At 40.9% G+C, this 27,717-nt stretch overlaps 1 protein-coding gene across 1 annotated transcript; it reads left to right on the plus strand.

The window, feature by feature from the left end:
* On the plus strand, positions 1-27,342 carry LOC147511490 (rRNA-processing protein fcf2-like). Its single transcript, XM_086603189.1, has 5 exons — positions 1-230; positions 22,849-22,909; positions 26,581-26,658; positions 26,748-26,863; positions 27,018-27,342. The coding sequence occupies exons 1-5, from the start codon at positions 1-3 to the stop codon at positions 27,040-27,042; spliced, it is 510 nt and encodes a 169-aa protein (XP_086459315.1). The 3' UTR covers positions 27,043-27,342.
* Positions 27,343-27,717: the final 375 nt, after the last annotated feature.

The following is a 27,717-nucleotide window of genomic DNA, read 5'->3' on the forward strand; positions in this document are numbered from 1 at the left end:
ATGTTGGAAGGCGCATCTACAATTGGGCTAACATGGGAACCAAAAATCCCCATTCTTACATCTTCTGGGACAATTGCAACTGGGTCTCGAAAGTTAGAGAGTTCACCACAAAACCTAGTATGGAAACCTGATAGCAAACTCATTGATGGACTCTTTGTTCCACCAAACGATCCAAGAAAGTTAAACAAGTTTATAAGGAAACAACGGAAAGATACAACTGGTAGCAACTGGTATATATATCTTGTTTCATTTTAAACTACAAAACTGAGTGTCTTATGTATTTAAGTTTAAGTTTACTAAAATTTGTTAATACAAGTTCGACATGCCTGCTCCAACCATCACACCAGAGATTAAAAGGGATCTCCAAATTCTAAAGGTACTATGTGGGATTAATTATTTTTTTCCTTGTGCATTTATACATATGTAAATGCATGTATACATGTATATATTAATTTGTATATTAATATATGTCACGTTGAAAATTGCAACTGTAGTGTTTGGGTGTATTGCCTTCATGTTTTTGTTGATAATACTCGTGTGTAATAGGCAATGCAATATATTATCTTTTGACCAGCCAAATCGTATTTGGATAAAATGCGTTTGAAAGAATATCAGAATATGTTTTAAGAAAGATGTTGTCATGGAATTTAATTCTTTCTAGTTGTTTTATCTCTTAAGTCTGTACTTATTAGGGGGCACTTGCTTGTATTTTCTTTATTTACCTTTTTACAGTTATATTAATCCTTGTTGAACTCTTTAGTCTTTACTGATTGAGAAACATTTTGAAGGTATTTACTTTCATTCATGAAATTTGATAACAAAAATTATAAAAACAAAGAAAGCTTTTGATTGATTGAGAATTTATTGGAAGTCATCGGTAATAAAAGTTAATTTTGTGCAAACTTCATTTTGTTGTGGATGTTCCTTGCCAAATGTATGCTAACGAGTAAAAAGGATTTACTGGAAGAGTGTTTTCTCAGTTATTCATGATAAACCAACTATATGTCATGTTTCAGTGGACCCATATAGGATTCTGATTATCTGTGCTTTTTCACCATCTTTTTTAGTTCTTTTCAATTATGAAAGATAAAAAAGGAAAGTTAGTGCGTACTGTAACTAGTGATTTTGTGATAACTAGTGTGGGTCTATGTGTGTGTGTGTTGGGGAGGGGTTCTAATCAGTGTTATCACATAGCAAGTTTTTCGACACACGAACTCATGGAGCTCGTGTTGGACACAGGGACTCATTATGCCTACGATTTCAAACTAGGGTTTCTTATAAAACCTAAAAAACTAATAACATAATCTACTAACTTAGTGAAAACTTAATGATATGCCATATCATAGTAAATCATTTGTAAGGAGGTGCTTTGTAAGGTATTTCGCTCAGAATTAGTGGTGTAACTAAAGCATAGTAATAGTTTCCTTTTAATTAGTTGTACGTACCCCCTTGGCCTAGTCATACACCGACAGGCGTACCTATGTCAATGTGACCTAGTTAATAATGAATATCGTGGTGACTGTCTGAGTCCCCATTTTAACTAGATTGGGCTGAAACTGTAATACATTGTTACATATGAAAGTTACTTTGAAGCTATGTTACATGGACACACCATTTTTTTAAACGAATCCGTATCGAATACGTACCCATGTGTCTGTATGACACATGACACATATTGTATGTGATATACCTCGATTTTTTATATATCGCCGTGTCGAATACATTGTATCCGTGTCAATGTAACTTAGCTTTGAAGAAATCTTATACAGCTGTACATTTAAATTTTGAGTTCAAAATCCAACTTAAATACTTATTAGGGGATGTTTGATCGACTTGCGTTTGAATCATGTACTCGTAGTGGTAGTATTTGGGACCATTCAAATGTAAATGGAATTTTTTTTTTTTTTTTTTTTTTTTTTATTTGGGAGGAGCCTCTAAATGATGCTAGAAGATACTATGTCATTTTTGGGAGGAAGTTAGCGTTCCGAAAGAGGTGGGTTATTTGGTGAACTTGGGATGGGCCAAATCAAGACCTTTTCTTTCTTTGGGACAAGGTGTGCGTGCCGAAAGTGGTGGGTGACTTGGTGCACGTGGGATATGTAAACTCAAGGATGATGCCCATCTCATTTGGTGGGATAAAGTGTGCACGTAGAAGGAGATGGCGGCGGGGTGCATGTGGGATATGTAAAATCAAGGATGATGCCCATCTCATTCGGTGGGATAAAGTGTGCACGTAGAAGGAGATGGCGATTGGGTGAACTTGGGAATTGGGATACATAAAATGAATGATGTCAAAATTGTTTAGCTTTTAGGTTCCTTGAAAGGGAGTTATAATAGCTAAGGATTGACTTTATGGGTTAGGGTGGTATATTAATCTGGTAAATTCAGATGAGCCGTTTGGAAGGGATTATGAACAAGGAAGATCTTTCCACCGATACAAAATTCAAGGCTGGTAATGGTGGAATGGTGCTCTTTTGGAGAGATTCAGGTGCGTAGACATTTTGTTTTGAATTTGAGTGTTACACAATTCTTCTACCAAAAAGAAGACCTCAAAGTATACAAGGTGTTACTTCTTGGAACCTTGAATTTCAGAGATTCTTAAATAATTAGGAGATACCAAATGTGGGCACTCTTGGCCACATTCTTGACCAAGTTGCCCTTATTGATGCTAGCAATAGAATAGCGAGGGAAACGTTAGTTCTTGATTTTTCAGCCAAATCATGCTACCAAAATAGGTTGGCTGAAATAAAAAATAGGTTGATTTTTCAGCCAAGACTGCAAGTTATGTGCTCGTCACATGCCACATAACTTGTGGATACATGCCTTTGTATGGACTTGCGAGCTCCTTTGGCGCTTTCTCCTTTGTTGGAGTTACCACTGAAGAGGACAACCCCTCCCCACCTCACGTACCACGGAAATTTCCACCTCCCTACATGGCAGTGGTTCAACCCTATTGTAGGGGAGTAATATCCTCATTAAGGAATATTGCACACGCGCGAAGCATAAGCGAACTCAGGACATCGACCTCCAATTGATCTGTGAGCAACTCCATTCATGTAGGTGGTACGCTTAAGCTCGTTCAAGGATATCTCAAGACGAATAAAAGACTGGAGACAGAACGCCTCAGATAAAAACACACACCACCAGATGTAATCATCACCAAAATCTTACTTTTACATCCCATCACCGGGAAATATGGACTACCGCACCAACTCCCAATCAGCACACAATTCCTACTAAAACCAACCCAACACACATTCATAATCTCCACCCTACATATGTACAAGAGGGTACACGTGTCTCAAGGATCAACACTCCCTTAGGCATATAAATACCACCTACTTGAACTACGTGGGACCTGATTCTTCTCTCCCCTAAAAAATCAAGAGAGGATACGTAGGCAGCTCACTCATTAGCGAACTCGGTCTCTCCAAAACCCAAACCCATCTTCCTATCTTCCATGGTATGTAAAGGAAAACCAAAACCCGCCTTTATATTGGCGCCGTCTGTGGTCTCGATTACTTGAGAAACCACTTTCACACAACTCAAAAACTCAAACACTCAAAACTCAAAACCAACGATTCTCAAGCCCACGAAGCATGGCAAGCCTCGAAGCTCAAGTTCAAAACCTCGCAAACCAACTGGGATTAACAAACGAGAACATTTCCTTGCTCAGGCAAGAAAATGCTGCTTTACGAGCACAAGTAGATGCTTACCAACAACAACCAGTCGGTAACGTCGCTGAGAACGGCATCAACGAAGTTAATCAACAGATTAACAAATTATCGCAAAGGATCGGCCAGAGTGCACTACTTTAAAGGATGCGACCAGATTGTTCAAAAATGCTCAAGACATGCAGCGTCTCCGTTCGCTCAAAGGTCGAGGTCCTCAATAAACCCCTCTCAAGATTTTTGTCCACCCACGTTTCCCATGTATGCGATGGCAAAGACGCGTGCCGTCAAGACGCGTGGTTTGCTACATTCAAAGTCGGGCGCTCTACAGTTCATTCGAAGTTTGGTCACCTTCACTGTCGATTATTTCCAGCCAGTCTCAAGGATGGCGCACTTGATTGGTTCTTCTCATTTGAGTCTGATTCTATCAAAACCTTTGAACAGCTTTTATCGACCGTTTTACCAATACGCAACAAACAACATAAAAGAAAGCGGATCTTGACTCACTGTTCTAGCTATCATTCAGGGAAGATGAAACCATTTGCCAATTCTTAGGACGGTTAAAGGTCGAACTGTTATGTATGGAAAGCGGCCTGAAAGAGTCTTTTGCCACACTGACATTTTCTAACGCCTGTCGAGTGCGTAATACTGACCTCTCCAAATTATTGATGAAAGAGCGCCCATAAACACTGTCCGAACTATACGCTCGGGTAGACAAGTATATTAAATTGCAAGAAAGTTTGAAGCTCCATGGCTTAGCCGAGGACCAGGAGGTGGCAGCGATCTCTCGATCACACCCCGTGCCAAAAGCGATCAGTGTCGCTTGCACCAAAGCGGTGTGTAATCGACGGACAACAGCAGAGAGAGTTATTTGTCTTGACACGCCCCGGTTACATCTTGGACAAGATCGGCCGAGCCTCATATTTCCGACTAGATGTGAGGCAACCAATAGATCGACCTGACAAGCCCTACTGCGCATTCCACAAAGCAAAATACCATGAAACCAATGCGTGCTGGGGGCTTAAGCACTATCTCCAGGACCTCGTGGAAGCTGGTCATATAAAATAGTACACTAACATTCCTGACGGAGACTTGCGCCATAAACTTATGGCTCGCCGAGTACACAGTCGATCTCCACTTCGCCATAACCACCAAGAGGTTCAAGCTTGCCATCAAAGCAGAGGACGTCCCAGAGACCGTTCTCGCCACGAGCGAAGAGAGCACTTGTCCGATCGCGACAATGCTAGAACCATTCATATGATTACTTTCCCAGATGATTCTGTAACCTCCTCCAAAGAGAAAAGACGTCGTGTCGGCACTCTTCAGGAAGTGTATCATTTCACTTTACAAAGCACATGCCCCCTTGGCTTCAGTCGCAACACGAGGGAGATATCATTTTCACAGAGGCCGACCTCAACAAGGTCTGCCTCCCTCACAACGACGCACTTGTCATCCATGTCAAGATTAGCGACCGATCAAGCGCAGCGTCGACGACCGGAGTTCGTGCGATATTTTGTTCTACCACACCATTCAAGAGATGAGCTTACCCAAATCAGTCCTCATAGATCTGATTGCCCCCCTTTATGGGTTCAATGGCTCCAGGGCCGACCCCGTCGGTGACATCATACTCCCAGTATCGGTAGGATCTAGAGAAGACAAAGTCAGCTTCAATATGCGCTTCAGCGTTCTAGACATCAAGTCGTCCTACAATGCCATACTAGGACGGCGTTGGATCCATCAAATGCAAGTTGTACCGTCAACATTACATCAAGTTCTCCGTTTTCCAGGCCCTAGAGGAATGATGGAGCTTCGCAGCAATCAGCTCGAAGTGTATCATTGTAATAAAATCCTATTAGCAAGTAAGACCGCCAGTGTACCAATCCACACAAAGCACGAACCTACCAGTTATACAATGGCGAACGACTTAGTTGCCAGAGTCAAAGTCCAAACTGCACCGCAGAACGCTGGGGGCTCCAGCAAGAAGACCTTCCCTCCTATTCAGACGCTAGGAATCGCTCCAGTAGTCGTTACTTCATCAACCAAAACCTCAAACGTCAATCTAGTATCCGTCGTTCCATCGATCAAATCCCCAGAGGTCGCATCAGATGTTGTCGTGCCACCATTTACGACCCCGAAAGTCGCACCATCAAGTATCATGCAACCAGCCCCGGTTCTAGAGATCACGCCTACCCCTGTTGTTATGACCACAGAGGCCACCCCAGCCCCTGTTGTCGTCGCCACAGAGGTCGCTCCAACCTCAGCTGTCAATCACACCATCTCTTAGAGCGATAAAGCATTCCCAGAGATCAAATCGCCAAAAGACACATCACCATTAGACGTAGCACCCCCAGCTGCAGAAAAAGAGCGTGTGAATTTAGGAACAGAAGACAACCCCAAGTTCGTCTATGTAGGGGCTAATCTTGACCCCACAGTCAAGGCCCAGCTTGTAAACTTCTTATCCATGAATAAAGATGTTTTTGCTTGGTCATATGTAGATGTGCCCGGAATAGATCCTAATGTAGCATGTCATAGATTAAATGTAAATCCCAATGCTAGACCAATTCACCAACGGCCTCGTTGACTATCCCTGCGATTTCGAAAAGCCATCAACAACGAGGTCGACAAACTCAAGCAAATCGGTTTCATCAGAAAGGTAGACTATCCAGACTAGATCGCCAACATCGTCGTGGTCCCTAAAAAGAATGGAACAGTTCGCCTATGCATCGATTTCACGAATGTAAATCAAGAAACACCGAAAGATAGTTTTCCCCTACCTCGCATTGACCGACTTGTCGACCAAACCTGTGGTCATAAACTTCTCTCCTTCATGGACGCCTACAGCGGATACAACCAAATCCCACTCACTGAGGAGGATCAAGAGAAAACCTCGTTCATTACATAGCAATGAGTTTATTGCTACAACGTCCTCCCGTTCGGCCTTAAGAACGCTGGAGCGACGTATCAACGTCTGGTAACTGACATGTTCCAGAACATGTTAAGAGATACCATGGAGGTTTACATCGACGATATGGTCGTCAAAAGCAAGAAATCAGGCGACCACCTCACTCACCTTGAGCAAGCGTTCTCCAGGTTACGCCGAACTCGAATGAAACTGAACCCAGAGAAATGCCTCTTTGGAGTGTCCTCCGGAAAGTTTCTAGGATATCAGGTGTCACAGCGAGGGATCGAAGCAAATCCAGACCAAATCCGAGCGTTCTTAGACATGCCCAATCTATAGACAAAGAAACAGATACAGAAGCTGTCAGGCATGGTCGCTGCACTCAACCGATTCATATCCAGGGCGTCAGACAAGTGCCGACCGTTCCTACAACTCCTCAAAAAAGGCGAGCAGTTCTCATGGAATGATCAATGTCACCAAGCATTCGCCACTCTCAAAGAGTACCTCACCACGCCTCCAGTCTTAGCCAAACCAACAGACGGAGAAACACTGGGGCACTATCTGGCAATATCAGACTTCGCCATCAGCTCAGTTCTCTTCAAAGAGGAGAACAACTCAGAAAAACCGATCTATTTTACAAGTAAGACGCTCACGCCAGCTAAAAAGTGTTATTCTTTCATTGAAAGAGTCGTACTTACTTTGTTGTATTCGGCAAGAAAATTCAGGCCGTACTTTCAAGCACATCCGATCAAAGTACTTACCAACCTCCCCTTGAAGAAAATCTTCCACAAAGAAAACAAGACAACTCGTATGGCAGTCTGGGCCGAAGAGCTCGACAAACACCACATGGAGTTCATACCTCGAACTTATCAGAAAGGTCAAGTCGTAGCAGATTTCCTAGCAGATTTCCCTGTCAATGACCCAAATTGGGAACTAGAAACGGAGATCGCTGACACAAAGGAACGTATCAAATCAGTATGGTCTCTCTTTGTAGATGGCTCTAGCAACCATGGCGGGAGTGGCATCGGGGTTGTCTTAGTGTCACCCGATAGAACTATGGTAGAGAAGTCAGTTCGAATCGACTTCGCAACTTCCAACAACGAGGCGGAGTACGAAGCATTGATCATGGGACTTCGTATGGCGCTACAGCTCGGTGTAAAGGAACTCTAAGTTTTTAGTGACTCGTAACTGGTCGTTCGCCAGGTTGCAAAATAATACACTACCCATGAAGGTAACCTTTCGAAATATCTTCAAGTTGTTCATCATTTACTGCCTTCTTTTAAGAAAGCTACCATACATCATTTTTTGCATGATGAGAACCGTCACGCAGACAGTTTAGCTTACTTAGCCACTCAAACACCGAATTACGTCCCAAGACAACTACTCATTGAAGTAGTCAACCGACCTGCGTACCAAGTCGAGCACGCCCTAGCAATAAGCGATCTATTCCCTCTCTCTGCCAATCAGTTGAGTCAAACATGGATGCAGCCCATCATAGACTACATCCAGCATGGTGCGCTCCCTGTAGAGCATACCAAGGCCAGGCAAATCCCATATCAGGCACGTCGTTATTGCTTACTTCATAACAAGTTATTCAGGAAATCTGCTAGTGGACCACACTTGCGGTGCATTACTCCAGAACAGGGTCATTGATTTTTGCGGAAATCCACGAAGGAGAATGTGGAAATCATGCCGGAGGTCGCTCTTTAGCCCACAAAGCAATTTTCCAAGGATACTTTTGGCCCCGTATGCAGATCGACGCCAAAGCATACGTCCTCAAGTGTATAAAATGCCAAACATTTGGCCACAACATCATCCAGCCCACTCGTGAGCTGATCAGTATAGCGATCCCATGGCCATTTTCACATGTGGGGCATGGACATCATGGGACCATTCATCCCACAGAAAAGCACTGGTTTCCGCTTCGTCTTAGCTGCAACCGACTATTTCACTAAGTGGGTCGAAGTCATTCCTTTAGCGCATGTCAAAGAATCACATGTCAGAAACTTCATCTGGACTCACATCATCACCAGATTTGGTTTGCCACATACACTAATGATGGACAATGGCCCCCAATTCAAAGGCAAAACAGTTAAAGAATTTCTAGCCAAGTGGAAGATCGTTCATGCATTTTCTACTCCACAATACGCCCAGAGTAATGGTCGGTGAAGCCAAAGAACAAGGCAATCTTAGAAAATTTGAAGAAAAAGATTGAAAAGAACAAGAGCCAATGGCCAAATCAGTTGGAGAACATTTTGTGGGTTCATCACACCACAGCTCGATCCAGTACAAGCGAATCTCCATTCTCCTTATGTTATGGCACAGAAGCCATAATTCCCACCGAACTGACAGTCACTACGACTCGGTCAGAGCTCGTAAAGACGGGACACAATGACTCCGTTTTATCACGAGAGGTCGACTTGCTAGAAGAACGGCGTGACTTAGCCGCCATCAGAATTGCATCTTATCAACAAACTCTGAAGAACTCCTACAATAAACGAGTGCATCCTAGATCTTTTTAGCCTGGCGATCTAGTGCTAAAAACGACGCAAGATGACTCCAAATTAGCACCTACGTGGGAAGGCCCATACATCGTGGAACGCGTTGTAGGCAATGGAGCATACTGGATAAAAACCCAAGAGGGGAAATTGTTGCCTCGCCCTTGGAATACTTATCTGCTGAAAAATTTTATCAGTAAAACCACTGATGTTGTATATTCCGTTTTTCATTTAGTATAAACTCAAGGTTAAATTTCTTATGTTCCCTATTACAATCTACTCCATTTACTTGCATCGAAAAGTCATACAATTCGCGACCGAGAAGCGACCGAAGACACTTACGGTCGGTCCAACACTCTCTCGAAAGCAATGCTTGCCATAAGCTAATACGCCTCTCGGAGTGACTCACGAGCTTACAGGCTCCACAGCCTCTCCAAGTCTTGTCAAGTCGAGGACCTATATTTCTACGATCGACCAAACGAGAACGCTATTCGTGAGCAGACAGCTCTCTGGAGCTTACAGGTTCCACAGCCTCTCCGAACCTCGCTCGTCGAGAACCTATACTTCTAGGGTCGACCATATGAGAACGTTCTCCATGAGCATTACGCTTCTATAAGCCAACACGCTCTGCCTGAGCAAAACACTCTCTTGAGTATTACTTATAAGCTAAGATCAATCCACCTAGTGGAGAACTCTTAATTCTAGACTCAGATCATCTAGAATACTCCCAGCGTTTCTTCTCTTATAACATAATGACCAAGAAAGAAAGCGATAATCACAGGCAAAACGTTTCTTTAATCTAAGTCTCAAGCTCCTCAGTTATTTCAAGCCACATGCATAATAAGCAGGATGCTAACTACAAGCAATTAAGTAGAAACATGCATTCCAAACCCAATCAGTAGCAATACTCGGCCAACGCCAAAACAACTAGATCTACCGATCTGCTGGGTCTACCCAGGAAATCCAGATCGGTGTTTATTACAAATTCAACAAGACATAGAACTGCCACTTCCGTGGAAACCAGTTCTCTGTACCAAAGTGACAAACTGCTCAAGCAAGCCTGAAGACACAGCTCTATAGTTAACTCTCATATAAGAGAGGAGAACGTAAAGAACACTCGCGATTTTCTTTTTAGTTGAAATAGACAAGGATAGATTGCACCATCAAACATCAGTCAAGACATGCTTATCTTTCGGGGTCGCACTAGTAGAAGAAGCGATGCCGAAAGCGGATCTCAAGATTACACGCGATACCTTGCCCCCCGCGCTTCGCCGCTTTCTTGAGGTGATACTTTCGGCCCGAGGCGACATATTCGGCACAGGCCATGGTATATGCCTTCTATGCTTTGCGCACTACCCCTTGACATTTTTTGGCATATGCAATCACCTTAGCTAACTCCCCCTCTAGATCAGTCATATCTATAACCAACGCAACGTTCTCGGCAGCAGCATTCTGATACTTGTTGGTCATCACCTCTAGCTTCCTCTTGTCAGCTCCCCACGCAGCTCGCATACATCCCAGCTCGACGTGTGGGTTATCATCAGTCTCAATGTTTTGCACAGCATCTTTCAGTTTATCATACCCTGTAAGAAACTGCGCGTACAAAGTTAAAGATCAAAATTGCCTTGGAAACAGACACAACAACTTAGCGCATCATGAGCTCACCAAACAAGTGGCCATATCCATCGTCCCCAACAGCGTCTCCATATCTTCATCTTTCACCTCCGCCTTGTCACCATCCAACACGATCCCCTTCAGAAGGTTAGTCGCTATGGGTGCCGAGTGGAAGCTACAGTCCGAGCGTTTCACCGTACGCTTCTTCCCCGTCTTCCCCAGGTAGTAGAATTCGCTCCCCACATCCCCGAATCGCGGGGACGAATTCTCACCAATGACTTGGTGACCTTGCCTCAGGTCGCTACGCTCCGCAGCATGACGATCGGTGTCGCCTACCCGCTATGGCGACCTAAATACAATGCCACCAACCGGACGACCAGCTCTCTTAGGTCGCTTGTTGCCTTTGGCTCCTACAGAAATAGCCTTCCTCTTACCATGATCACTTTGCACATGAGGGTCGAATTCCATCTCCTCCATTACCAGAGGTGAAGTCTCTCTCATACTCCTTTCTCCTCTCACATATTTGCGGCACCTTGCCATAATCAAACCTACGAACAGAGATAATACCGCATGAGTTAAAGCTATCCACCAAATCCTTCTCAATGAGACACATTCAAAAATGAAAACAAACGTACCTGTAGAAGCAGCGATGAAGGTAGTGCACAGCGTTAAGGCAAAGAGGAGCTAAGACAAGAAGCCAAGCAAATACCTTTGGTATTCTACGAACAGTTTTACTTATTATGTAACATCTTTTCCCTAAGCACATCATAATTACCTTGAGGCGTAAACGCCGGGCCATCGCCCGCCATCATTACGCCTCCTCGAACCGCTTCGTTTTCCTACTTGTGTCACACACGCGAGGAAAATCTACCGCTCGCTGCGGCAATGAACGTAACACTATCGCCCTACTCTATGTATGCGACTCCGGTGATCTAGTAACATCATTACGGGCGACACCTAAAACTGAAGACAATTTAACGACATGACGCTCATTCAAGCCTACAGGTTACTTGCAGGTCAGTTATCACCGCAGTACATCCGACATGCATAGTTATAGCAGTATCACCGTTCATACATTCAATCAAGCAAACGACACATACAACAGGGAAACAAGCAACAAGCATAACATATAAGCAAAAAACGACTTGTTCGGGCAAGCCCCAACCATAGTTCGTTCCTTAGCCGAGTTGCTGAGCCTACTCAGGAAATCTAACCAGGCTAACCAATACTCATCCTCACATGGTTACCCCAAACCAGTACGGGATACCAGATCGTTCAAAGTCGTAGCACATAAAAGCAAGAAAAGTGAACTGCCCAGGTTACCCTAGGAAACCAGCTCTATTGTATCACAGCTTAGAAGCATACAGATTAGCAAGACGAAGTTACAACTCGCCATCTCTAGGCACAACAACTAGCTCTCCAGCCACAAGTGACTCGTCAATTTCAGCATCCCTCCCTTCAACCACAACGGACACTCCATCCAAATCCAAACTCATAAGCACATCGGGACGCGGCGGCCCCATTTCAGCGGTACCCGCGACCTCGCGACCACGACCAGCTGAAGAAGCAAGAACACTACCGACATCTCCCTTTTGTTCGATGCGATTTGCGAGACATCCCATGTACATGCTCCTCTTTCAAAGCTTTGTAGTCCGCTTCCAGCTCAACAAAGTCAGCATCCAGGTCATCATAGGCCTTCGTAGCGTCTTGAGCAACCTTCTTGCAGTGTAAGGCATACTCGTTCAACCTACCAATTTCCACAGTCGCTGCGATGACGTTCTCTTTAGCACCCTGTAGTTTTAGCCTCAGATCTTCTGCCTTGGTATCCTTTAGCATCTTTGCCAGACTCAGAGCTTGGTGTGCTCTTTTCAAGTCCTCGAGCTCCTCACGTTCCATCTTAGCGGCGTCTTGAACGTTTTTCAGCTCGTCTGACAGCTTCACCACAATCTCTCTATCTGCCTCCGCGAACTGAGCAATCTCCTTCAACTTCTAAAACCCACTCACAAGCTGCAGTTGCACACATATGTTAATAACCAGGTCACAGTAGAGTACATAAGCGAACAGATACATCAAAGGGGGACAAATCCACATACCAGACATTACGGGATTTCCATCCGCTTCAGGTTATCAGCCAGCCCTCTGTCATTTAGCTCCTTACGGTTGCCGTCCAGAGCTATCTGTTCTAACAGACAAACCGATACCTTACTCGACCTGAAGCTACAATCAGTTCGCCTCACAGTTCGTTGAACCCTGTTGTCGTCTAAATACACAAACTGTGACTCTAAGTCATCTACAACCATAAATGACTTTCCACTAGCTTTGCGAGGACCCTTCGCCTTCGCCAGCGGACTAGGTTCTCGCGATCAGAGACGGACTAGACCCGCCCAAAGCTGGCGCTAAGTCCATGACTGCTCGGTCGCGACCCGACTCGGGCGAAGCAACAGTAGCACCGGCTGACCACCACGGAACCGCCCGCTACTGGAGCTTCCCCTAAGAGCATGCCACGCAACTTTGGCAACTCGGGCAGCATCTTGCTCAGAGGCGTCATTTCTTCTCTTCTCCGACTTGCTCCTTACACGAGGATTGAAGACCACCGTCTCCAGCTCTACAGGAGCATCAATCGACACCCCTTCAGGTCGGGAGCTCGACCCACCAGCCCCTGAAGCACCACCTCCAGAGGGTCGTCTCACGCCGCCACGACTCCGGTTCCTATCTTCCCGCGTTACCAAGTCACTCGCGCGCATCTCCATCACCCCTCTCCTAGTCTGACCTCGAGCTCGGTCCTTTTGAGCCTTTCTTTTTTCCCGGATCGCAGGCCCACCCTTTTCCACGAAGAAATGAGCAAATTCGGGCAGCTTCGCTTGTTTTTGTGCTCGAGTCACCCGCGCGAACCTCTCTATCTCCCCACGATCAATTCGTGTTTTCACAGAAAAATCTATAAACAAAGCAAAGACATGGGCCAGTTAGAACAACAGTAAATCACCAAGTAAAGCGACAAAAGACAGACATTCTTACCCACCGGATATGTTACAAATCCTAGTTTGCAACCTACATCCGCTAGCACAGTAGTTGCCAACTAGCAGCAACGGCCTATTTGTCCAGGCCTCGTTGCTTACACCGTCAATCACAGCAGAACGCGTCACCATAGTTTGCAAACTAAAGTTCAAATTACCAGATCGCCTCACAACATAATGCTCAATTATGTCGGATACCCCTATGTGGTATTCCCCACTCGCATTCAACAGGTCGAACACCCTAAACAGTTGCCAGGTGTTACCAACAAACTGACAGGGAGACTTCCAACAATAAGCTAAGAAGTCACAAACCAGTTTCGAGAACGGTATTTGCATATACGCTCTCAGCTGGCCCTCACAGACGATTACCCCACCATTCGGCAGGTTGTACTCCTCACTACATAAATTTTCACTCAACTGTGGTTCGTATATCTCCAGATCGGGAACGTTGATCCCATAAGCTACCCTCAGTTCGGGGAACGACCTCGCAGCACGACGATCCACCGTCCTAGGAAGCAACCTACTTGACGACGAACCCTCCCCTCGACCTGACGTGCTAGCCACAGCACCTTCCGACCCAGATCGTGTATTACCCTCGTCTACCCTAACTTCCTCATCCCACTCAACCTGAATGCCAAGACTCACCGATTCTTCCTTATCATTCTCATACTCACCACAACTTAATGAGACCTCCTGAACCTCTTCCGATCGAGTATCGTCAGAATTAGACATTATGACGTCTCCTTCTTATCAACTACCCAAGCTTAAACCCTACAACCTAACACTGACCTACCTACTCAACAAATCGCATTTGAATAAGAGGAAAGCAAATTGAAAATGAAAAGGCAGCAGCAGCAGAAGCACTCACTTGAGAAACTCTAGCTTGCGTTTTTGCTGGAGAAGAAAATAGGAAATACTTTTTCGAGTGTCCCAAATTTGATTTTGTACAACCGCCCATTCAGTTACCAAGAAGTTATGATTACAGCCTATGCTCTAGCCCGCACACGTGTTCCAAGGACCTATCTTTTCAAAAGTTCCGAATAACGCGGCGACACGTTTCTTTACCAACTGCTATGATTTTGTCACGTGTCAATCACGGGCCAACTTCCCTTTCCCGCCAAATCATCATACCACACGATTCAAATTTTACGGCATCTCAGTCTGAATGTTCACCATAGCTCGCTCATGTTCCGCACGAACTTCCGTTTTTCTCTCAGCAGATCGCTTCCATGGACATAAACAATCTACTTAGAGGGGGCTGTATAGGGGAGTAATATCCTCATTAAGGAATATTGCACACGCGCGAAGCATAAGCGAACTCAGGACATCGACCTCCAAGACCGATCTGTGAGCAGCTCCTTTCATGTAGGTGGTACGCTTAAGCTCGTTCAAGGATATCTCAAGACGAATAAAAGACTGGAGACGTAATCTCGGATAAAACACACACCACCAGATGTAATTATCACCAAAATCTTACTTTTACATCCCATCACCGGGAAATATGGACTACCGCACCAACTCCCAATCAGCACACAATTCCTACTAAAACCAACCCAACACACATTCATAATCTCCACCCTACATATGTACAAGAGGGTACACGTGTCTCAAGGATCAACACTCCCTTAGGCCTATAAATACCACCTACTTGAACTACGTGGGACCTGATTCTTCTCTCCCCTAAAAAATCAAGAGAGGATACGTAGGCAGCTCGCTCATTAGCGAACTCGGTCTCTCCAAAACCCAAACCCATCTTCCTCTCTTCCATGGTATGTAAAGGAAAACCAAAACCCGCCTTTACACCTATCATATCTATTCTTGCTTATTTCTCGTTCTCTCTAGCTGAAAGGGTCAATAACTTAATATAACATTTTGAAACAAAGCGAGACAATATGTAGAGTTAACTTTATGATGCCGATTGAGCGGTCGACTCTGCCAACTTGCCAAGAGGTAACAAAAGACAAAAACAAGGGTGGGGATAAAAAGCAAAGGAGGTTCGGGATTAGTAGAGTTTGTATAAGTTTTTGCACTTGGTTTCAAACTTTCAATCATATGGAGGATGCTCTAGTTTACGTAAGCCTCCAACGGTCCAATCTCTCGAAATTCAAGCTACAAGAAGCAAATTAAGAAAGTTTGTTTGCTTTTATGTTTGAATGTTTCTTTACTCAAGTTTATATCGAGGATGGTATAATTTAATGAATCTTGCACACAAGCCTCCAACTTTTCAGTGATCGGCTATCTAGTAAGTGAAAAGATTCTCTCTAAAAGGTTTTGGTCCCGCATGCATAACTAATGATCATTTATCGAATGTAACGGATGCCTCTTTCTTAATCCCCAGTCCAAAGGTTTAGCAGATTTATTATAATGACACAGCAAATCTCTTGAACATAACAAACTTTAAACTGCTAGGCATGAAGCAAAAGGTCTAGTAGACATACCAATTTCCAACCATCAGGATCCAAGCAAGCAGTAATCTTTGTGTTGATGCCAGGCAAGGGACCAGGTTCCCGCATGATCTTCCCACCATAAAGCTTAATAGCGGTTGCAGTCTTATAAACATCGTCCGTGCCTATTGTTGGAATCTCCAAGAGTATTTCAAAATACTTGTGTGTGTGTGCAAAGTGGAGGAGATGAACTATGTGTGTTCTCTCCACTATAATGTATTGTGTTTAGTCCCACATTGGTGAACCACCACTAGCAAGTGAGGTATATGAGGAATTCCTCTACCATAAGGATGTGCCCTTAGGGTACAAAGGCTTTTGTGTTAGGAGGGAGGACTCACCCAAAGCCACCCGTACCGAGCCGCATCGGGTCGGGTTCGGGCTTGGGCTTACTGTCTAGTGGGTATTGGCTTACCAATGGCCTAAACTTGTTTTGCTGAGTATCCATTACAGACGTAGAGAGAGAGAGACAGAACTCGTGCGTGTATACCAGACCTTCACCCCACCTTAAAGAGAAACAGAACCCCATCTTATTCTTCTTCTCTATCTTATTTTTCTTCTCTTCTTCGTGTCAACCGCCAGAGAGAGTTATATTGTTGTTTTAGAGGGTAGTCTGTTCTAGTGCAAAGTCAGGCTGCTGTTAACCATTGAATCATGTGAGGAAGATGTCACTGTTGCCTTTTTGCACCATTGGAAGGGGCGAAATCTTTCCTTAAGGACAGCCTAATCCGCGTCTTGGTCATTACCTTTTATTCTGTCCTTGTCTCTTTTATTGTTATCTTTATCCGCTTACAACAATCTTAAGGAAAGAACAAGATGTCTACACCTGTTAACACCACGCCGATCAAAGAAACCAATTCTGGAGTCATGGAAGTTACTTCAACTATGAGAGATGCTGCACCTCTATTTAATGCTCGCAACTTACCCAATGTGTCAAAGATTGAATCCTTCAACGTTTCACACTTCAAGCGATGGAGAGAAAGGGTATTCACAGCCCTAGATGTACTCAACTATGTAAAGTATCTCACTGATACAACACAAGTGGAGGGTTCTAATGATTTCGAAAGAAATCAAGCTGCTTGGCTCAATGGGAATAAGGTATGTCGACATGTTATTTTGAGTACCTTGTCCAATGAAATTTTTGATATTTATTGTTCAAATAAGAATGCACATGATATATGGGAGAGTTTGAACAAGAAATACATAATAGAGGATGCTGGTACTCAGAAATATGCTATCGGGACTTTTCTAAAGTTCCAGATGAGAGAGGATAGAGATGTAACGCCTCAAATCCATGATTTTCATGTCTTTGATTAATGATTTGAAAACTGAAGGTATTGATTTACCCGAAACCTTTGTTACTGGATGTTTGATTGAGAAACTCCCCGAGTCTTGGAAACACTATAAAAATAGTATGAAGCATAAGCTCAAGCAAATGACTCTTGAGGATGTGATCATACACATTCACATAGAGGAAAATAACAAGACTCGGGATGATGTGTTGTCTAAGGAATTCCATTCTAAAGCCAACATCATTGAAGGTAATCCCAGCAAATCTAACAAAACCTCTAAAAAGCAGAAGTACAACAAAAATAAGAATTTCAAGGTCAAAGACACTTCTTTTAAAAGGAGTGGTACTGGCAATGGAAATTGTTATGTTTGTGGTAAACCTGGACATAGGGCTTTTCAGTGCAGGCATAATAAAGACACTGATGATCGTCCTAATGCTAATATAGTTGAGGGAGATGATATTATTCTTTCTTTGTGGTGTCACAAGTGTTCATGGCCTTTGGGAAAAGAACTGGGTACTAGATTATGGTGCCACCCGCGTCCTGTGGTGATGTTGAAGCCTTCTCAGACTACATACTAGTGAAAGATGAAAAGGTCTATATGGGTGACTCAAGGTCTGTTCCTGTTGAGGGAACATGCAAGATTCTTCTAAAGTTAACTTCAGGGAAAACCCTTTCACTTAGTAATGTTCTTCATGTTCCTGAGATTCGTCAGAATCTGATTTCTGTGTCCTTACTGGGAAAAGCTGGCATCAAGGTGACTTTTGAGAGTGACAAGTTTGTTCTGACGAAGAATAAGGGTTTTGTTGGGAAAGGTTATTGTAATAACAGTGGTCTTTTCATGTTGAATGTACTTGACAACATTATTATTAATAAAGATGAATCTACTTTTGGTTATTTGCTTGACTCTTTTAATATATGGCATGGTAGACTAGGACATGTGAATGTTCAGTATATGAAAAGAATGAAAGCATGTGGTTTATTGTCTGATATTTCTGATTTTTCTTATGATAAATGTGAGATATGTGCTGAGACTAAAGCCACAAAGAAACCATGCAGAACTATTTCTAGAGATAAAACTGGATTATTAACTCTTATTCATACGGATTTGGGTGAATTCAGAAGTACCATGTCTAGAGGGGGGGAAGTTTTATTATATTACATTCATAGATGACTTCTCTAGGTACATCATGGTATATTTACTTAGAAACAAGCATGAGGTAGGTGAAATGTTTCTCAAGTACAAAGCTGAAGTTGAAAACCAGCTTGATTGTAAGATCAAAAGACTTCGGTCTGATAGGGGTGGAGAATATGAGTCTAACCCTTTCCAGGACTTTTGTGACAAGAATGGCATTATTCATGAGACTACCTCCACCATACTCTCCTGAGTCTAATGGAGTAGTCGAACGGAAAAACAGAACTCTAAAAGAGATGATGAATGCTATGCTTGTAAGTTCTAGAGTTTCCCTGAACTTGTGGGGGGAAACAATCCTATATGCTTGCCATATACAGAATAGGATACCCAACAAGAAAACAGGGAATAAGACACCATATGAATTATGGAAAGGTCATGTACCTAACCTGAAATACTTCAAAATGTGGGGGTGTCTTGCAAAGGTTCTAGTGAACGAACCTAAAAAGAGAAAATTGGGACCTAGAACTGTTGATTGTATGTTCATTGGTTATGCTCATAATAGTGCATATAGATTTTTAGTAGTAAAATCGATAATAACCTTGTCGATGCTAACACTATTATAGAGAGTAAAAATCTTGATTTCTTTGAGAATTTGTTTCCTTTGAAAATTGGCATTGAGAGGTTGGTTGCTCTTAGTGAACAACAATTACGATCCCTGAAATTTCGAACAAGAAATTCGGAAGAGTAAAAGAGAGAAAAATCCACCAAATTTTGGTGATGACTTTTTACACGTTTCTTCTTGATGATGATCCTGTGACGTATAATGAGGCAATCAGTTATCGAGATGCACCTTTTTGGAAGGATGCTATAAACTCAGAACTAGATTCGATTATAGCTAATCACACATGGGAGATAATTAATCTACCTCCTGGGGCGAAACCTATACGTTACAAGTGGATCTTCAAAAAGAAACTGAAGCTAGATGGTTCCATTGAGAAATACAAGGCTAGACTAGTAGTCAAGAGATTCTCCCATAAAAAAGGCATTGACTATTTTGATACTTATGTTCTTGTAACTAGGATTTCTTCTATAAGAGTTTTAATGGCTCTCGCTGTTATTCATAATTTATTTATTCATCAAATGGATGTAAAACTGCGATTTTGAATGGTGATCTTGATGAAGAAATATATATGATGCAGCCTGAGGGTACTATAGTACCAGGGAATGAGCAAAAAGTATGCAAATTGGTTAAGTCTTTATATGGGTTGAAACACGCGCCAAAACAATGGCATGAAAAGTTTGACAGTGTCATGATGTCTAATGGATATCACATAAATGATGCTGATAAATGTATTTACTTTAAATCTTTTGATGTGAATACATATGTGATTATCTTCATATGTATGTGATTAAAAACAAAAAAAACAGGGTTAACTAGGATTAGCAACCCCCAAATTGGTCAAAAAATGACACCCACCACCGGGCATAAACGACGGTCATTAGCCTTCGTAAAATAACAAGTGCCATTAGCCGTCGTAGTATATCCCAACGGGGTCATGGCTTGAAAGTGAAAAATTGAGCTTTCTCTTGCTCATTCCCGCTCTACTATTTGGTGAAAAATTAAGTCATCCCGAGGGGCAGCCCAAAATTTCAGTAGGATTTGAGAAAGGGAAAAACTTTCATTACCTTCCTGCACAAAATAGAAAGGGGAAACTAGATTAAGGTTAAATCTTTATTTTGTTAAATTCGATTAATTTGTAATATTGGGATCTGAAAATGTCATGAATACGAGATCAATTTAGTCTCACAATTTTTGGTTTCGACTCCCGATTCTTCATTGAAGCTGCTCATTTGGTAGATTTCTCCTCCTGCTCCTTCGCTTGATTTCTTTCTCCTTCTTAGGTAATATCTTATTCTCCTTCAGTCAATTCATTTTGATTTTTATTCTGGTTTTGGTGGATTTATTTTAGGCTTAGTCATCTGCGTTGAATTTAAAACTATATTGTTATCTTCAGTTTTGTTCTACGAATGCCTTTTTCAGTTCAGTTTATTGGGTTTTTAATAGCTCAAATTTGCTATTAGTTTTTCCCTTTTGAAATTCTTCCAATAGTTCTTCTCTTCGATTCTGGCTCTGGTTGATTTGGTTTTGTGCACATCCAATTATCAGGTAATTTTTTCTTATTTTTTTCTTCTTCAATTGTTATTTCTGTGAGACATATTTCATTTCAGGAAGTGGGTGTATCAGTCTATGCCATGGCCAGTTTAAATTGAGTTTTTCTTAAAAGTAGAAAATTTTAATCTTCAATGCATTAAAAAAATTGAATTTTGCAGTTTTTAGGTGTACTGTGTACGATATAATCATTTTGTATGCTCATAATCATTTTATTGTATGCTCACAATCATTTTGTTTCTGCGTAAAAAAATGTTTGCGTACATGGGTTATGCTTAAATCACCGGCACTAATACTAAGTATAGTATAGATGTAGATGAAGCAATATTTACTTGTGCATTTCCATTTGGAATGGATTATGTCATTTGACCGACAAGCTAAGTATAGGCTAGGATGTCCTTTACTTTGTCATTACACTGACGTGCTATAAGTATAAATATTTTTCACAATTTATTGTTTTAATGGTTATGTAGTGATTAATTGAGTCTTTGTTGTTTTAATGAAATTATATGAGGGGTTATCATATATGTACATGTACTACTTATGTGGACTACTCATACTCGAGGAATGGATTGTCTGTACCCGAGGAGGTTCAAGAGAAAATGGTAAAAAGTGAAATGAAACTTTTGAACTTATTGTCCTTCTAACAAAGAACAAAAATTTGGCTTCATTCTATTCATATTATTAACATACAACTCCATGAAATTATTGCCCGTTACCCGAGTAGCATTCATAATGACTTGGTTACGGTATGGCATGTGTTTACTTGTTTGTGCTCTCTTCTGTCATTGGATGTTGTAGGCATTCTTCTTGTTGGTGAATGTATTTGATAAATTTTATATAAGGAAGTAGTTAACAATGTGAGATTTTTGCTCAGTTCCTAAGCTCTCTTCCATTTGTATATTTTTGCTCAGTTCCTAAGCTCGGTTTGTAGAATAACATCAACAGAAATAAAAAGAGGAAAATGGTAGGGATAAGATTGGCCCTGATTATTGAGTTTGATTGCTGGAATAATCATTTCCCTTTATGTACGCTTGATTCAAGCAGTTGTATACAACACATTTGACAAATACTTATCTAATTATTTGTGTAATTGAGTGTCTGTGTAATTTTTCATTGTTGGTTTTGTTGTGGAAAAGCATAGTGTTAAGGAAATGACTTGTATAGTTTTATGTGATGGATATATTGAAATGGTTATTCTTTTTATATGTAGAAAACCAGTTGAGAATAATATGAAGTATAATCGGATGAATAAACTAAGAGCGCGATTTGTCTTTCAAAAGACACTTGTACTCCTCATTGCAAGATTAGAAATCAATAATAGCGTTTGTAGTACACAACTATTACAACAGGACTCAGGCCCGGCCCAGATTAACCTGTCCCAACAACTGGCCTCGTCTTTTTTATTCCACCCTAATTTTTTGTCCAATTAGTCTTCCTTTCCTTCTTGCGGCATACACACATCGGTGCTACATTTTTTCTTGTTTATTGGTTAGACATTGAACACATCAGTGCCAATCCAATTGAACATGTTCCATTTCTTACCCTTCTCCATCTTGAACAGTCACACGTGCTTCCGAACCTTTAAACACTAATAGTTGCTTGGGACATGTAGTTGTTTGAAATTTATCTTCTTTTCTTTTCTTTTTTATCGTTGATTTTTATTTTTTTCAGACATTTTTTGGTTGCCTTATTGTAGTATTACACTGTTGGAACTATAAAATAAGTGATTATTAGTTTTTGTCGTTTAATTGAACACATCAGTGCCAATTTTCATGGTGTAGTCTCTTTTCATTGTTCTTGCTAGAAAATGTTGGAAGGCGCATCTACAATTGGGCTAACATGGGAACCAAAAATCCCCATTCTTACTTCTAGAACAATTGCAAGTGGGTCTCGGAAGTTAGAGAGTTCACCACAAAACCTAGTATGGAAACCTGATAGCAAACTCATTGATGGACTCTTTGTTCCACCAAACGATCCAAGAAAGTTAAACAAGTTGATAAGGAAACAACAGAAAGATACAATACAACTGGTATATATATCTTGTTTAATTTTAAACTACAAAACTGAGTGTCTAATGTATTTAAGTTTAAGTTTACTGAAATTTGTTAATACAGGTTCGACATGCCTGCTCCAACCATCACACCAGAGATTAAAAGGGATCTCCAAATTCTAAAGGTATTATGTGGGATTAATTATTTTTTTTCCTTGTGCATTTATACATATGTAAATGCATGTATATATTAATTTGTATATTAATATATGTCACGTTGAAAATTGCAACTGTAGTGTTTAAGTGTATTGCCTTCATGTTTTTGTTGATAATACTCGTGTGTAATAGGCAATGCAATCTATTATCTTTTGATCAGCCAAATGGTATTTGGATAAAATGCGTTTGAAAGAATATCAGAATATGTTTTAAGAAAGATGTCGTCATGGAATTTAATTTTTTCTAGTTGTTTTATCTCTTAAGTCTCTACTTATTAGGGGGAATTTGCTTGTATTTTCTTTCTTTACCTTTTTACAATTATATTAGTCCTTGTTGAACTCTTTAGTCCTTACTGATTAAGAAACATTTCGAAGGTATTTACTTTCATCCATGAAATTTGATAACAAAAATTGTAAAAACAAAGAAAGCTTTTGACTGATTGAGAATTTATTGGAAGTCTTTATTATCATTGATCGGTAATAAAAGTTAATTTTGTGCAAACTTCATTTTGTTGTGGATGTTCCTTGCCTAATGTATGCTACCGAGTAAAAAGGATTTACTGGAAGAGTGTTTTCTCAGTTATTCATGATAAACCAACTATATGTCATGTTTCAGTGGACCCATATAGGATTCTGATTATCTGTGCTTCTTCACCCTCTTTTTTGTTCTTTTCAATTATGAAAGATAAAAAAGGAAAGTTAGTGCGTATTGTAACTAGTGATATTGTGATAGCTAGTGTGGGTCTCTGTGTGTGTGTGTGTTGGGGAGGGGTTCTAATCAGTGTTATCACATAGCAAGTTTTCCGACACACGAACTCATGGAACTTGTGTTGGACACAGGGACTCATTATGCCTACGATTTCAAACTAGGGTTTCTTATAAAACCTAAAATACTAATAACATAATCTACTAACTTAGTGAAAACTTCATGATATGCCATATCATAGTAAATTATTTGTAAGGAGGTGCTTTGTAAGGTCTTGAGCCCCAGAATTAGTGGCGTAACTAAAGCATAGTAATAGTTTCCTTTTAATTAGTTGTATCCCCGTGGCCTAGTCATACACCGACAGGCGTACCTCTGTCAATGTGACCTAGTTAATAATGAATATCGTGGTGACTATCTGAGTCCCCATTTTAACTAGATTGGGCTGAAATTGTAATACATTGTTACATATGAAAGTTATTTTGAAGCTATGTTACATGGACACACCATTTTTTTAAACTAATCCGTGTCAAATACGTACCCATGTGTCTGTGTGACACATGGCACATATTGTATGTGATATACCTCGATTTTTTATATATCGCTGTGTCGAACACATTGTATCCGTGTCAATGGAACTTTGCTTTGAAGAAATCTTATACAACTGTACATTTAAATTTTGAGTTCAAAATCCAACTTAAATACTTATTAGGGGATGTTTGATCGACTTGCGTTTGAATCATGTACTCGTAGTGGTAGTACTTGGGACCATTCAAATGCAAATGGAAGTTTTTTTTATTTTTTATTTTTTTTAATTTGGGAGGAGTCTCTAAATGATGCTAGAAGATACTATGTCATTTTTGGGAGGAAGTTAGCGTGCCGAAAGAGGTGGGTTATTGGGTGAACTTGGGATGGGCCAAATCAAGACCTTTTCTTTCTTTGGGACAAGGTGTGCGTGCCGAAAGTGGTGGGTGACTTGGTGCACGTGGGATATGTAAACTCAAGGATGATGCCCATCTCATTTGGTGGGATAAAGTGTGCACGTAGAAGGAGATGGCGGCTGGGTGCACGTGGGATATGTAAAATCAAGGATGATGCCCATCTCATTCGGTGGGATAAAGTGTGCACGTAGAAGGAGATGGCGACTGGGTGGACTTGGGAATTGGGATACATAAAATGAATGATGTCAAAATTGTTTAGCTTTTAGGTTCCTTGAAAGGGAGTTATAATAGCTAAGGATTGACTTTATGGGTTAGGGTGGTATATTAATCTGGTAAATTCAGATGAGCCGTTTGGGAGGGATTATGAACAAGGAAGATCTTTCCACCGATACAAAACTCAAGGCTGGTAATGGTGGAATGGTGCTCTTTTGAAGAGATTCAGGTGCGTAGACATTTTGTTTTGAATTTGAGTGTTACACAATTCTTCTACCAAAAAAAAGACCTCAAAGTATACAAGGTGTTACTTCTTGGAACCTTGAATTTCAGAGATTCTTAAATAATTAGGAGATACCAAATGTGGGCACTCTTGGCCACATTCTTGACCAGGTTGCCCTTATTGATGCTAGCAATAGAATAGCGAGGGAAATGTTAGTTCTTGATTTTTCAGCCAAGTCATGCTACCAAAATAGGTTGGCTGAAATCAATTATACAATTGCGAATTGACCTTGTAGGAAGATGTGGAAACATGAGATATTATCTGTAATTATGCTTATGTTAGGTGTTGGTATCACAGGATATATATGGGTATTGTTACCATAACAAACAACAAATCCCTTGGTTGGCTGCCTTGATATTATAGATGTTTCCTGTTTGTGAGATAATCATTTTAGAAGTCACATTAACCAAGACGGGAAAAGCATCTTTCAGAATGCCATGGTGTCAGTACAGGTGTGCAACACGACTTATTTTTTTTTTATGAGGAAATGTGTTGTATGATTTTACTTCATATTAATTAAGATTTATCCTTCTCCGTTTATTGTGCAACACTTGCAGACCATTGTGGCAGTATCTAGCTTAATTTCATTTCTTAAGTTAATTTTGTCTCTCACGCCACTTGTCCAGGTTCATTTTCTTTTCTCATTTTACTGTGATTGATTTTGAGTGTTAATTTGACATACCCATTTAATGATTTTGAATTTTTCACAATATTTGGAGTGAATTATTAGTTGGGCACTGTTTGGTATGACTGATGGTATGTGATATGAAGGACCATCATCTTAACTAGATGAAATTAGTTAGCTTTAAAATGTGGAAGAGTATTGTTGGTTTTTGGTTGATTGAAATGTGATTGTTGTTGCAAATGTTCTTCAATGAATTGCATGGTCTATGATCTTATTTCTTGTTTGTATTGTGAGTATGTTTTCTTTGCGACGTCCGTTTGAAGGATTGCATCGCATCATCTCTTATTGTTTTCTAAAAGTGCAGACTAAATCCTGAAACCATTTGATGCAACAGTTAGTTATATGAGGTAAAGGCTTTTATAGTGCATACTGTAACTAGTGATATTGTGATAGCCAGTGTCGGTCTCTCTCTCTCTGTGTGTGTGTGTGTTGGGGAAGGGTTCTAATCAGTGTTATCACATATCAAGTCTTATGGCTCAAAATTATATATCTTTGTGTTTTAATCAGGGCTTGTAATCATGCTATCATTTTTGGATGTCCACTTTGCATTTTTGTTTATAGATTATATATATCGTTGTGTTTTCAAGTTTGATTCTTTTGTTTAATAACTATTTGATCTACATACTTGACGAGAAAGAAGTTGGTTCTGATTCATTCACTTGATTGCTGATAATACAATGAAAGATTTATGTGGATATTGAACTGATAAATAATATAAGTAGTTAATATATATTTCGTGTTGTTGTGATCTTGATTACTTTTGGATTGAGAGGGATTTGAACTTTTGCTACACTTGGTGATCTTCTGGTGATTCAGCTGAGGAGTGCTCTAGATCCAAAGCGGCACTACAAGAAGAGTGACTCGAAGTCTAAGACACTGCCCAAGTATTTCCAGGCAAGTATACACTGTTATTCTTGTGTTGTTTTACTCTGTACTTTTCTATTGCTTTGATTAATTCATGGGTAATCCTATCATTTAATCAGGTGGGAACCATGATCGAATCTGCATCAGACTTCTTCTCAGGCAGGTTGACTAAAAAGGAGAGAAAGGAAACTCTCGCTAATGAGTTACTTGCTGATCATTCCCTTACAAAGTATAGGTAAGTAAAGGAGGAGAAAGATGTCTTCTATTTTTTTGGTCATGCCGTCATTTTTTGGTGATTTGACCATGTGTTGGAGTACCAAAATTAGCTTGTCTACTGTACTGCCTGGTTCTATTTGGTTTATATGTTGCTATCTTGTGATCTTTTGCAGAAAACCGCAAGATCCGGGAAATTGAGGAGCAGAAACGTCCTGCTGGAGTTGAAAAGTGGAAAAACAAGGGTCGCCAGTCATGGAAGCGTGCAAAGGACAGAAGGCATTAATGAATAGAGTGCCCTATTTACCTTCTCAGAGAGAACTGTTTTTGTAGGTAGTAGGGACTCTTATAGTGTTTGGTTGCTCAAACAGTTTATTGCGATGTCTTTGTTTAGGATTTTCACTGATGAAAGTAAAAACATGTGATTCACACCAGATATTTAGTAGTCAGCTCTTTTAAACTTTGTAATGGTTGACAGAAAATCGAAACAAAACTTTAAAATGGCTGGCCTGAATGATTTGTAGACCTGTTATTTATCAAAAAAATCCAATCACTGGACCTGTACTAGTACGAAACCCATTTCAACTTGGGACTGCCTGTAGGGCTTTTTATCTTCATCGGGGTCCTTTCAGTTAAAGACATCACCAGGCCAAAATTCAGAATTCGCGTGCCCTCAAATCAGTTCCAGTTTCTAAATTGAAAAAGAGCATAAGACCATCATCTTTCATTTCTCTTTTACATTTGAAAAAAAAATAAGGTACATTCCATTCACCCCATCCCTTATTATTCAAAACCTTATCTAACCATTATATATCTAGTAATTTGCGGATTAGTCTTAAAATCACACCCCCATTGTAAACAAAATGCACCGAAACA

Source organism: Coptis chinensis, chromosome 3, assembly GCF_015680905.1.
Source record: "Coptis chinensis isolate HL-2020 chromosome 3, ASM1568090v1, whole genome shotgun sequence".
NCBI classification, from domain to species: domain Eukaryota; kingdom Viridiplantae; phylum Streptophyta; class Magnoliopsida; order Ranunculales; family Ranunculaceae; genus Coptis; species Coptis chinensis.

Bases quoted from the DNA above. Each gene is read 5' to 3' on its own strand.
- LOC147511490 (XM_086603189.1), top strand. From the start codon at position 1: ATGTTGGAAGGCGCATCTACAATTGGGCTAACATGGGAACCAAAAATC. The intron at 22,910-26,580 runs GTATTATGTGGG...CTGGTGATTCAG, and splicing joins GGGATCTCCAAATTCTAAAG to CTGAGGAGTGCTCTAGATCC. The intron at 26,659-26,747 runs GCAAGTATACAC...TCATTTAATCAG, and splicing joins CACTGCCCAAGTATTTCCAG to GTGGGAACCATGATCGAATC.